At 44.0% G+C, this 12,086-nt stretch overlaps 1 protein-coding gene across 1 annotated transcript in view; it reads right to left on the reverse strand.

Moving 5' to 3' along the window:
* The window catches only part of nr2c2 (nuclear receptor subfamily 2, group C, member 2), a 388,941-nt gene that overhangs the window by 105,929 nt on the left and 270,926 nt on the right, over positions 1 to 12,086 (reverse strand). The window contains exon 11 of the mRNA XM_078210136.1: positions 4,826 to 5,003. Coding sequence (XP_078066262.1) covers positions 4,826 to 5,003 — 178 coding nt within the window. The remainder of the gene's footprint in view (positions 1 to 4,825; positions 5,004 to 12,086) is intronic.

The following is a 12,086-nucleotide window of genomic DNA, read 5'->3' on the forward strand; positions in this document are numbered from 1 at the left end:
AGCTTTTAGACCGGGACTACCAGTGTGGCACATTCGGACAATTGCATGGGTCATAGTTGCCCAGTTATTCTAACCATTTCAGCTCGGTCTCTACTTTTGCACCTAGAGCAAAGGGGACCAGTCATGCTTTGAAATATTTAGGTTTGGCCTCTGGGTCTATATAGATCTTTGCCCTGGCCCCTTTTATCTTTACAAGGCCTGCTTGGAATACCTCGGGGTACTTCCCTATTACTTTTTCAGCACCCATCTTGAAGACTTGCTGCCAATCCAGGCAAATTTTTTGTAGCCAGTCATTTCCCAAGATACTGGACCCTGGTCCTTGTACAATATTAAGGGGAGATGTTGTCTGTTGCCCGTATGTAACTGGGGTTATAGTGGTCTCGATTATGCATAATGGTTCCCCGGTGTACGTGGCCAATCTTGCTTAGGTATCTCGCAGGCTAAGTGATAAGATGCCCAATCATAGTCGCCTGAAGACTTGTTCCCCTATGATGGATACTACCTTTGTCTTCCTCCACGTTTAATGGGTGACCATTTATTTGGGAGTTGGATCTGGATTGGGGCCACCTTTGGTGTGGTGATGCAATTTAATTGCATCAGTTCCTCTTCCTCGGGTTGACTTTTCTGACAAGCCTGCTTTCAGGTGGCTTCGCCCTTCGATCTCGGTGATACACGCTCTGTTTGTTTGGTAAATCTTGTTTGGGCAGGCTCTCTGGCTGCACATACATCATGTGTGAGTTTGTTATTTGTTGTTCAATGTACAGTGGAAAACCCTCTCATCCGATGCTGGATTTCCTGACTTCCTTGTCTGCTTGCTCTTCCTCACCCATAATCGGGGGTCACGAGTGCGTTCTGCTGCAGACATGGTTCTGCGGTTTGGGGGCCATCCAAGACTGCGGATGGTGTTATCTATGGGTCCTTGAAGTTCCTGGGCCCCTTTTTCCACATTTTCACGAGACAGGGCTAGCTCTATGGCTTTGTTCAGGTCCAAGTTTGGCTCAGTTAATAGTCTCCTTGGGTCACTAAATTATTTATGCCACATACTCAGTGATTTTTCAGCATTTTAGGTAATGCTGGCCCATACTCAGTATTCTATCAATTTACACAATTGTGTCAAAAATTTCATTCCAGGTTCCCCAGAATGTCTGCTTGTTGTATTGAACCTATATCAGTTGTAATAGAACGGATGGTTTGGGGTCATAATGGTTTGCTACCAATGCATCAATTCATCAAAGGTTTTTGGATTCGATGTTGCCAGATATGTCAAACTTTTTATAACACTGAAACTTGAAGACCCACAAGCAGTCATTAGAATGACCTTTTGCCTTCTATTTATTTGTCTGGAAGATGTACTTCATTCACTCAGCATACTGTGGCCAGTCTTCAACACCTGCATCATATAATTCTAACTTCCTGAACAATGGCATTTTAAATCTTCCCTTTACAGTCTTACGAGGTCTGTCAAGCAGTAACGTTACCCAAAATGTCCCTTGTACCTCATTGCCAACTCAGGGAGCTGACTGGAAAGAAACAATGTTTTATTCTTAAATCAAAAGTTAAACCACAACTCTGTGGTGTGCATACATGCGGAACAATAGTTCACTACATCTACTCAGGGGTTCACCTTATCAAGGGGTTGGGAGACAAGTTCCACCTGGGTAGGCAATCACCTATCACCACAGGAACTCATATTCCACAAGTCCCACAGGGAGATCAATTAATGATTTCCCGTTAAGTCCTGAGGGTTATCACACACAGAGAATATTCCTGAACCTAGGGAATTTTGGAAGATTACAACCAATACATCCATTTTCTCTACTGGGTTCTTTTAAGATCAGAGTTTGGTCGATCAGGTCCAGGGAACTTGTCAGCATTTAGTCCATTAGTTTTCCTAGTAGTTTGTAGTAGGGGCAGCATGGTGGCACTGCTGCCTCACAGCTCCAGGAACCTGGGTTTGATTCTGGCCTTGGGTGACTGCCTGCGTGGAGTTTGCACATTCTCCCCATGTTTGTGTGGGTTTCCTCCGGCTGCTCCAGTTATTTCCCATAGTTCAAAGGTTAGTTAGGTGGATTGACCATGGTAAATGGTCCCTTAGTACCCAAAGATGCGTAGGTTAGGTGGTTTAGCAATGGTAATTGTGAGGGATTTCAGGGATAGGGATGCACTTTCTGAGAGCTGGTGCAGACTCGATGGGCCGATTGGCCTCCTTCTGCACTGTCGGGATTCTATGGATTATTCTCTAGTGATAGCAATTGTTTTAAACTTTGACCATTCTTATCCATTTCCTTGTTTCTCGTCAATTCCCCAGTCACAACCTCCTTTTTAATAATCGCAGACCAAACTTCTAGTAGTATATATTTTGTGCTAGTTTGTTCTCATATTATAATATCTCCCTCCCTGTCTCTCTCGTGATTCTGCCATAGTACTTGTCAGATGAGATGCATGAAAATATGGCTTTCTGCATGTTCCAAGGCCTAATCCAAGGAGAGTAGAGGAAGGGTCAAATACCCAGTGGATTCCACCAGAACTCTAGGCATGTGTGCAAAATTGAGTAGTCCAGACAGACCTAAAACCTTTACTGACCAAAGAGGGGCAAGGCTATGGATCACCATCATGTACGATGATTTTGACTATTTGACTGAGAAATAATTTTGTTGTTAAGCAGTACTTAGCTGACAAGGAATTAAGTTCAAAGCATTTAGCTGCCAGGTATGTGGATCAGAATTCGGACAAAGTTTCAGTCCAGATTGGTACTTTTTAAAAATGTTTTCTTTCATGGAATGTGGGTGTCGCTGGCAAGGCCAGCATTTATTGCCCATCCCTAATTGCCTTTGAACTGAGGGGCTTACTGGGCCATTTCAGTGGGCAGTTCTGTGGTCTGGAGTCACATGTAGGCCAGACCAGGTAAGGATGGCAGATTTCCTTCCCTAAAGGGACATTAATGAACTCGATGGGTTTTACAACAATTGAGGATTACAACAATCATAGTCACCATTACATAGAAATCATAGAAATGATAGAAACCCTACAGTACAGAAAGAGGCCATTCGGCCCATCGAGTCTGCACCGACCACAATCCCACCCAGGCCCTACCCCCATATCCCTACATATTTACCCACTAATCCCTCTAACCTACGCATCTCAGGACACTAAGGGCAATTTTTAGCATGGCCAATCAACCTAACCTGCACATCTTTGGACTGTGGGAGGAAACTGGAGCACCCGGAGGAAACCCACGCAGACACGAGGAGAATGTGCAAATTCCAGGAGAATGTGCAAATTACTGGGACTAGCTTTCAATTCCAGATTTGTATTAAATCCCACCAGAGCATTAGTCTGGACCTCTGATTACTAGTTCAGTGACATTACCACTACACCACCATCTCACCAACTTCTCACAGATCACAACAGCTAGAGATATTCCATAAAACTTCACAGATATTAACAAATATTTTGGAATGGTTTAACTCTAATGATCTCAATGAAATTTGTTCCGAGACATATTGTAGAAGGTTTAAATGGCCACCTAAATGGCCATTCACCAAGCATGGAAAGGTTAAGGACCATTGGTCAAATATCCCATCCAATCAGAAAAAGGAGCGGGTGCAAGAAATGATTGGCAAGTTAGAACTCCCTGCTTAAGTTTAATGCTGTCTCGTCAAAACCGCATATTTATACTGGGCTCGAGTGGCGTGCTTATATTATTTTATGAGCAACAGCACAAAATAAATATAATTAACGGTAACATAGAAATTAGAAGCAGGAGTAGGCTATTCAGCCCTTCGAGCCTGCTCCATCATTCATTTTGATCATGGCTGATCATCGAATTCAATATCCTGAACCCCCCTTTCTCCCATATCCCTTGATCCTTTAGCCCCAAGAACTATATTTAATTTATTCTTGAAATCAGACAACGCTTTGGCCTCAACTACATTCTGTGGTAGTGAATTCCCACATTCACCACCCTCTGGGTGGAAGAAATTTCTCTTCACCTCACTTCTAAAAGATTTACCATTTATCCTCAAACTCTGACCCCTAGTTTTGGACTCCCCCACCATTGGGAACATTGGGTAAATGTTATTCTGTTTAGTCACGTAACATTTACAAAACAACTCATCTTATTGGCCTTCCAGAGGGCAGGAGAGACTCATGCAGGAGCACTGATCTTTCCCCGGTATAGTTCCCAAACCTAAACACAGAGCTCCAGATGGAATTTGACTAAAGCCTGTACAACTGAAATACAAATTTCAGTCCTTTGAATTCAAGCCCGCTTTAGATAAAAAGCCAACATTCTATTAGCTTTATTGATTTATTTTTATAAACTGTGCACTAGTATTTTGATATTTGCATACATGGGCACATCTGGGAGTTTTAAACTTCCCTCTGAACAGTTGCCCTTATGTTTGAAACTTGTCCCCAGCGCTATGTTCTCAGTTTCACATTCTGTTGGGGAACCATTCAGCTTAGTTCCTCAGCAAGTACAGTTCAGGAAGAAGCAGAAGGTCAGGAATGTTTGCTTTCCACAAGCCTGGGGAAGTCCAGTGATAGCAGGGTACTGTGAGAGGACAGATATAGCAAGGTCCCTTTCCCCTTCCTTCTGTATCAGGGAAATGGGCATTTCTTGGAGAGAAAGTTCAAGAATATTGGGTAAATATAAGTGTCGACCACGAAATAGCAGAAGCATTCATTATGCTAGGTCAGAAGTGCGCAGAGAGGGATCAAGTACAATAGATTCCTACATTAGATAAGGCATTCTGGCATTTACTGGAATCATGAGCATTGGAAACTCTGTCGCTGGTGATTAATCCCCGCCATGATAACAAACCTTGAAGATCACGTGGGTATCTGTCAGTAAAGGTCCTTCCACCTCTATTATGGGCATCGATTGGTCTCTGCTCGTCAGCTGGATATTGTTGCCTCCGAGAGCTTCCAAACCTTCCATCAGGATGGGTACACTGCTCCCATCCGTAGGGCTCAGTGCTTTCGCCAAAGTGTCAAACGCCCTGCAGTAAAGAACACATCACTAGAGCTTTGCTCCCAATCAGTGTAGAATTACAGCATCACACAGCATCTACAAGGAACATGCTCTGTATGCAACAGTGAAAAGCACTATGTAATTTCTTGGGTAACCCAGAGTATCTGTGTTGTTTTATAAACAGTGATGTGCATGGTTAAAGATTAGTTTCTAATTTCCAGCCTCGTGTGATAGCTGGTTTCCTCTGAGAGACTCAGTTACCAAGTTGAAATGCAGCTGATAGTGGATTTCTGTACAGACTATGAAAGAAACAATAATGATCAGAGATTCACCAGCTTTTACAGATGCACCCCGCAACCTCCCTGACCCCCAGTTTGAAAGGTATAGTGTAAAAATAAATTAAATATCTGTCTGCCATTGAAGCTTGATAAGTGCATTGACATTAAGCTACTTGCTGCAAAGTAACACAAATACACAGCATTCCTTCGTTAACAACAACTTGCATTAAAATAACATCTTTAATGTGGTTAAACCACTCCAAGACGCTTCACAGGAGCATTATCACATATCACTGAGTCACATAAGGAGACTAAGAACTTACTCAGAGAGGTAGATGTGAAGCAGCATCTCAACCAAGGAAAGAGAGGCAGAGAGGTTCAGAGGGGCAATTCCAGGGTCTTGGTAGCTGGAGGCAAGGTCGCCAATGGTGGAGCAATTAAAACTGGGTATACTCAAGGAGGAGCACAGGTATTTGAGAATTATGGAACAGGAGGCGATTACAGTTATGGGGAGTGGGGGATGCTTTCATGGAAAGAACAGAACCCCTACAATGCAGAGGGACGCCATTCAGCCCATCAAGCCGGCAACAACAACAATCCCACCCAGGCCCTATCCCCACAACCTCACGTATCTACCCTGCTAACCCCTCCGACACTAAGGGGCAATTTAGCCAATGGCCAATCCACCTAACCTGCCCATCTTTGGCCTATGGGACGAAACCAGAGCACCCAGAGGAAACCCATGCAGACAGCGGGAAGAACATGAAAAATCCACGTCGACAGTGACCCAAGACGGGAATCGAACCTGGATCCCTGGCGCTGTAAGGCAGCAGTGCTCAGCACTGGAGGAATTTGAAAACAAGGATGAGAATTTTAAAATCAAGGGGTTATTGGACAGAATCAATGTTGGCACACAATTTGTCCGGTGCTGCAGCTTCACCAGGTTCACGCCTTATTTTTAGATATGCTTCCTGCTGCTCCAACAGTTGGTTAGATGGAATGAAAAGAAAAGCATTGGTTCAATCCCTGCACCGGCTGAAGTTTTTCTTGTGGCCTACCTGTTTGCCATACCCCATAGTAATATTATGGAATGAGGGATGGTAAGCAATCCTTAGACAATGAGGATCCTACAAGAAAGAAATATATTCGAATGCCCAAATGTTAACTGATATTCCAAAGATTCCATTGTCTTGTATTTATTGAGCAGGCGGTGGAATGTGGTATTGTCACTGGACTAGTAACCCAGAGTAATTCTCTGGGGACCTGAGAATGGTAGGGCGTTGGGGAGAGTTACAGAACAAAGAGATCTTGGGGTACATGTTCATAGCTCCTTGAAAGTGGAGTCACAGGTGGACAGAGTAGTGAAGAAGGCATTCGGCATGCTTGGTTTCATCGGTCAGAACATTGAATACAGGAGTTGGGATGTCCTGTTGAAGTTGTAAAAGACATTGGTAAGGCCACACTTGGAATACTGTGTGCAGTTCTGGTCACCCTATTATAGAAAGGATATTATTAAACTAGAAAGAGTGCAGAAAAGATTTACTAGGATGTTACTGGGACTTGATGGATTGAGTTCTAAGGAGAGGCTGAATAGACTGGGACTTTTTTCTCTGGAGTGTAGGAGGCTGAGGGGTGACCTTATAGAGGTCTATAAAATAATGAGGGGCACAGATCAGCTAGATACTCAATATCTTTTCCCAAAGGTAGGGAAGTCTAAAATTAGAGGGCATAGGTTTAAGGTGAGAGATACAAAAGTGTCCAGAGGGGCAATTTTTTCACACAGAGGGTGGTGAGTGTCTGGAACAAGCTGCCAGAGGTAGTAGTAGAGGCGGGTACAATTTTATCTTTTAAAAAGCATTTAGATAGTCACATGGGTACGATGGGTATAGAGGGATATGGGCCAAATGCGGGCAATTGGGATTAGCTTAGGGGTTTAGAAAAAAATAAGGGCGGCATGGACAAGTTGGGCCGAAGGGCCTGTTTCCATGATGTAAACGTCTATGACTCTATGACCTAGCAGATTGTGGAAACTGAATTCAATTGAAATTGGGAATCCAAAGTCTAATGGTGACACCATTGTCGGCTGTCGTAAAAATCCATTGGCTTACACCATTCACATCACATATATTTGCCCATCTTTTCATGGGCTTGTTGTGAGGGATCTCTACTAATTCACCATCTATATTTCAGCGTTAGCACTTTCCACAAGGGATCAGTAGTTTCTAGAGACAGTCAAGAATCAGTAAAGCTCCTCAACCAACCAAGTTAAGTACCCTCACGACAACACAAATACGGCAAACCAGGTAGTAAAAAACAGGAGAAATAAATTACGTTTACTTCATGAACAGGAAACAAAATAAAGATTGGGACATGCAAATGAAATTATGTGAGATAAAAGAAAAACAGAAAAAAAAAGTATAATAACTTTATTTTTTTTAATGTGCAACATCAATTTCCTACCAAGGAATAAGAATCCATATTTGAAAGAAAATAATTTTCAGGGCTAGAGAAGTTGTTCATCAATAATCGTCACTTATTACATGATTTAAAAACACTGCAGAATGCACCAGCCGGAAATTGTTCAGTCATTTTTAGTGTGAAATTTGTGGGCAGGTAGCGCATGTTCACACCACTACAGACCATTCAATACTCATTTTATCTGTGAGGGCTGCAGAAACTTGAGCTCTAAGTTTTTTGAGCGGCAGTGGCTGGAGTCAATGTGGTGCATCCGCGTGGCTGAGAACTACATGGATAGCACATTTAGAGAGGTGGTCACATCACAGCTTAAGGCCATGGAGGCACAGAGAGAATGGACGACCATCAGGCAGTCCAAGAGAACTAGGCAGGTAATACAGGAGTCCCCCCTGGGGTCCCAGTCAGAAATCGGTTTTCCGTTTAGAAAGAGGGAACTGGTTCCTCAGAGGGAGTGCAATCAGACTTAGGTTTGTGGCACCAGAAGTGGCTCAGTAGTACAAGAGGGGAGGAAGAAGAAGGGAAGAGCAAAAGTGATGGGGGATTCATTAATTAGGGAAACAGGCAGATGTTTCTGTAGTCACAGACGTGACTCTAGGGTGATATGTTGCCTTCTAGGATGTCACAGAGCAACTGCAAGACATTCTGTTGGGGGAGGGTGAACAGCCGTAGATCGTGGTCCACATTGGTACCAATAACTTAGATAGGAAGAGGGATGGGGTCCTGCAATCAGAATGTAGCGAGCTAGGTAGAAAAGTAGCAAGCAGGACCTCAAATCTCTGGATTACTCCCAGTGCCACATGCAAGTGAGTACAGAATAGGAGGATAAGGCAGATGAATGCATGGCTGGAAAGATAGTGCAGGAGGGAGGGCTTTAGTTTCGTGGGTCATTGGGACTGGCTCTGGGGGAGATGGCACCTATACAAGCTGGACGGGTTGCACCTGAGATCTTCCACTCACCTGACGAAGGAGCAGCGCTCCGAAAGCTAGTGGCGTTTGCTACCAAATAAACCTGTTGGACTTTAACCTGTTGTTGTTCGACTCCTTACGGGGTTGCACCTGAACAGAGCTGGGCCTGAGTTCCTAGCAGGCATTTTGGGGGCTTCAAATTAACTTGGCAGGGGTGTGGGAACCAAGAGGAAATATTAGAGAGGGATAGCATGATTCACAAAAGACTAATATGGACAGAAAGCATTGGTATAGAGAATAGTAAGATAATTAGTGAAGTCGGAGTAAGGGAAAAAGAATTGATGTCTAAATAAGAGTTACTGTGTGTGAATACACAGAGTATATTAAACAAGATTGGGGAGGCACAGATTGCAATGTGCAAGTATGGTGCTGTGGTGATAACGGAGACCTGGTACAAGAGAAAAGAAAGGCCGAATGTTAAATATTCCAAGGTACGAGGTGTTCGGAAAAGAAAGGAAAGGAAGGAAAGGGGGAGGGCAGTGGTAGTGGTTAGGGAAAGCATTGCAGTGCTGGGGAAAAGAGGATGTCCCAGAGGATTCAAGGACAGAATCAATTTGGCTACAAATTACTGCGGACACTGGAATCCGAAACCAAAAGAGAAAATGCTGGAAAGTCACAGCAGGTCTGGCAGCATCTGTAAAGAGAAAAAAGAGCTGACGTCTCGAGTCCAGATTACCCTTTGTCAAAGCAGATAGGTGGTAGATGTTTATCTGTGTTAGCAGGGCCGAGTAGTTTAAGGTGCTGGATTTAGGCTCCAGTCTCTACGGAGATGTGGTTTCAAATCCCACCGTTGCCAAAATTTCTAGGATGGCATGGTGGCACAGTGACCCGGGTTCAATTCCAGCCTCAGGTCACTGTCTGTGTGGAGTTTGCACATTCTCCCCGTGTCTGCTTGGGGTTCCTCCGGGTGCTCCAGTTTCCTCCCACAGTCCAAAGATGTGCGGGTTAGGTTGATTGGCCATTCTAAGTTGCCCCTTAGTGTCAGGGGGATTAGCAGGGTAAATATGTGGAGTTACTGGAATAGGGCCTGGGTGGGATTGTTGTCGGTGCAGTCTCAATGGGCCGAATGGCCTCCTTCTGCACTGTAGCAATTCTATAATTCTATGAGTTGAAGTTCAATGCAGAGAAGTGTCAGGTGATGTATTTTGGTAGGAAGTACATGGAGAGACATTGGCCCCTGTCACTTCTCAGAATGATGATCGCCAGCAGATTGCCACTCGATAGACTTATCCACACTGAAATTGCCAAGCACCTGCCTCGCTGAATCTTCCTCACTCAGGCTGGATGAAAAAGAAGTAGCAAACGCTGCATCGGCAAGAGGCAATTGAGGTGCCGGGAACAAGGGAACATTTTAAGGCTAGTTTCTGTAAATGAGATGTTTTATATCACCCCTTTAAAAGGAAAAGGTAAATTTCAAAAGTAAGTTCAGACAATCGGGGGAGACCAGGAGGGAGGGAGGTGTCAGACCAAGGGTGGTGTGGGGGAACCACAGTGGGGTGTCATGTGTGTGTGGTGGTGTCCCATGCGAGGCTGGGTCATAGAGTCATAGAGGTTTACAGCATGGAAACAGGCCCTTCAGCCCAACTTGTCCATGCTGCGCAGTTTTTACCACTATGTTAGTCCCAATTGCCTGCATTTGGCCCATATCCCTCTACACCCACCTTACCCATATAACTGTCTAAATGCTTTTTAAAAGACAAAATTGTACACACCTCTACTATTACCTCTGGTAGCTCGTTCCAGATACTCACCACCCTCTGGCTGAAATAAAATTGCCCTTCTGGGCCCTTTTGTATCTTTCCTCTCTCACCTTAATCATATGCCCTCCAGTTTTGCACACACTCGATTTGGGAAAAGATGTTGACTATCTAGCTGATCTGTGCCCCTCATTATTTTATACACCTCTATAAGATCACGCCTAAGCCTCCAACGCTCCAGAGAAAAAACTCCCAGTCTATCCAGCCTCTCCTTATAACTCAAATCATCAAGCCCCGGAGCATCCAAGTAAATCTTTTTTGCACTCTTTCTAGTTTAAAAATATCCTTTCTATAATAGTGTGACCAGAACTGTACAAAGTACTCCAAGTGTGGCCTTACCAATGTCTTGTATTACTTCAACAAGACATCCCAACTCCTGTATTCAATGTTCTGACCAATGAAACCAAGCATGCCGAATGCCTTCTTCACCATCCTGTCCACCTGTGACTCCACTTTCAAGGAGCTAATAACCTGTACTCCTAGATCTCTTTGTTCTGTAACTCTCCCCAACGCCCTACCATTAACAGAGTAGGTCCTGCCCTGATTCAATCTACCAAAATGCATCACCTCACATTTATCTAAATTAAACTCCATCTGCCATTCATTGGCTCACTGGCTCAATTGATCAGGATCCCGTTGCAACCCTAGATAACCTTCTTCACTCTCCAACATGTCACTAATCTTGGTGTCATCCTGAAACTTACTAATCATGCCCCATAAATTCTCATCCAAATCATTAATATAAATGACAAATAACAGTGGACCCAACACCGATCCCTGAGGCACACCACTGGTCACAGGTCTCCAGTTTGAAAAACAATTCTCTACAACAACTCTCTGTCTTCTGTCATCAAGCCAATTTTGTATCCAATTGGCTACCTCACCCTGGATCCCGTAAGATTTAATCTTATGCAACAACCTACCATGAGGTGCCTTGCTAAAGTCCATGTGTACAATGTCGACTGCACTGCCCTCATCTACCTTCTTGATTACCCCTTCAAAAAACTCAATCAAATTCATGAGGCATGATTTTACGCTTACAAAGCCATATCCCTAATCAGTCCTTGCCTCTCGAAATGCCTGTAGATCCTGTCCCTTACAACTTACCCACTACAGATGTTAGGCTCACCGGTCTGTAGTTCCCACGCTTTTCCCTGCAGCTCTTCTTAAATAAACGCACAACATTTGCTACTCTCCAATCTTCAGGCACCTCACCTGTGGCTGTCAATGATTTAAATATCTCTGCTAGGGGACATGCAATTTCCTCCCTAGCCTCCCACAATGTCCTGGGATACACTTCATCAGGTCCTGGGGATTTATCTACTTTGATGCGCTTTAAGACTTCCAGCACCTCCTTCTCTGTAATATGTACACTCCTCAAGATATCACTATTCTTCCCCCCCCCCCCCCCCCCCCCCCCCCCCAGTTCCCTTACATTCATGACTTTCTCAACAATAAACACTGATGAGAAATATTCATTCAGGATCTCATCCATCTCCTGTGGATCTGCACATAGATGACCTTGTTGATTGTTAAGAGGCCCTACTCTCTCCCTAGTTACTCTTGTATTTGTAGAAGCACTTTGGATTCTCCTTTGCATTATCTGCCAAAGCAATGTCGTGTCCCCTTTTTGCT

This window comes from Mustelus asterias, chromosome 3 (genome assembly GCF_964213995.1).
Source record: "Mustelus asterias chromosome 3, sMusAst1.hap1.1, whole genome shotgun sequence".
Lineage (NCBI taxonomy): Eukaryota > Metazoa > Chordata > Chondrichthyes > Carcharhiniformes > Triakidae > Mustelus > Mustelus asterias.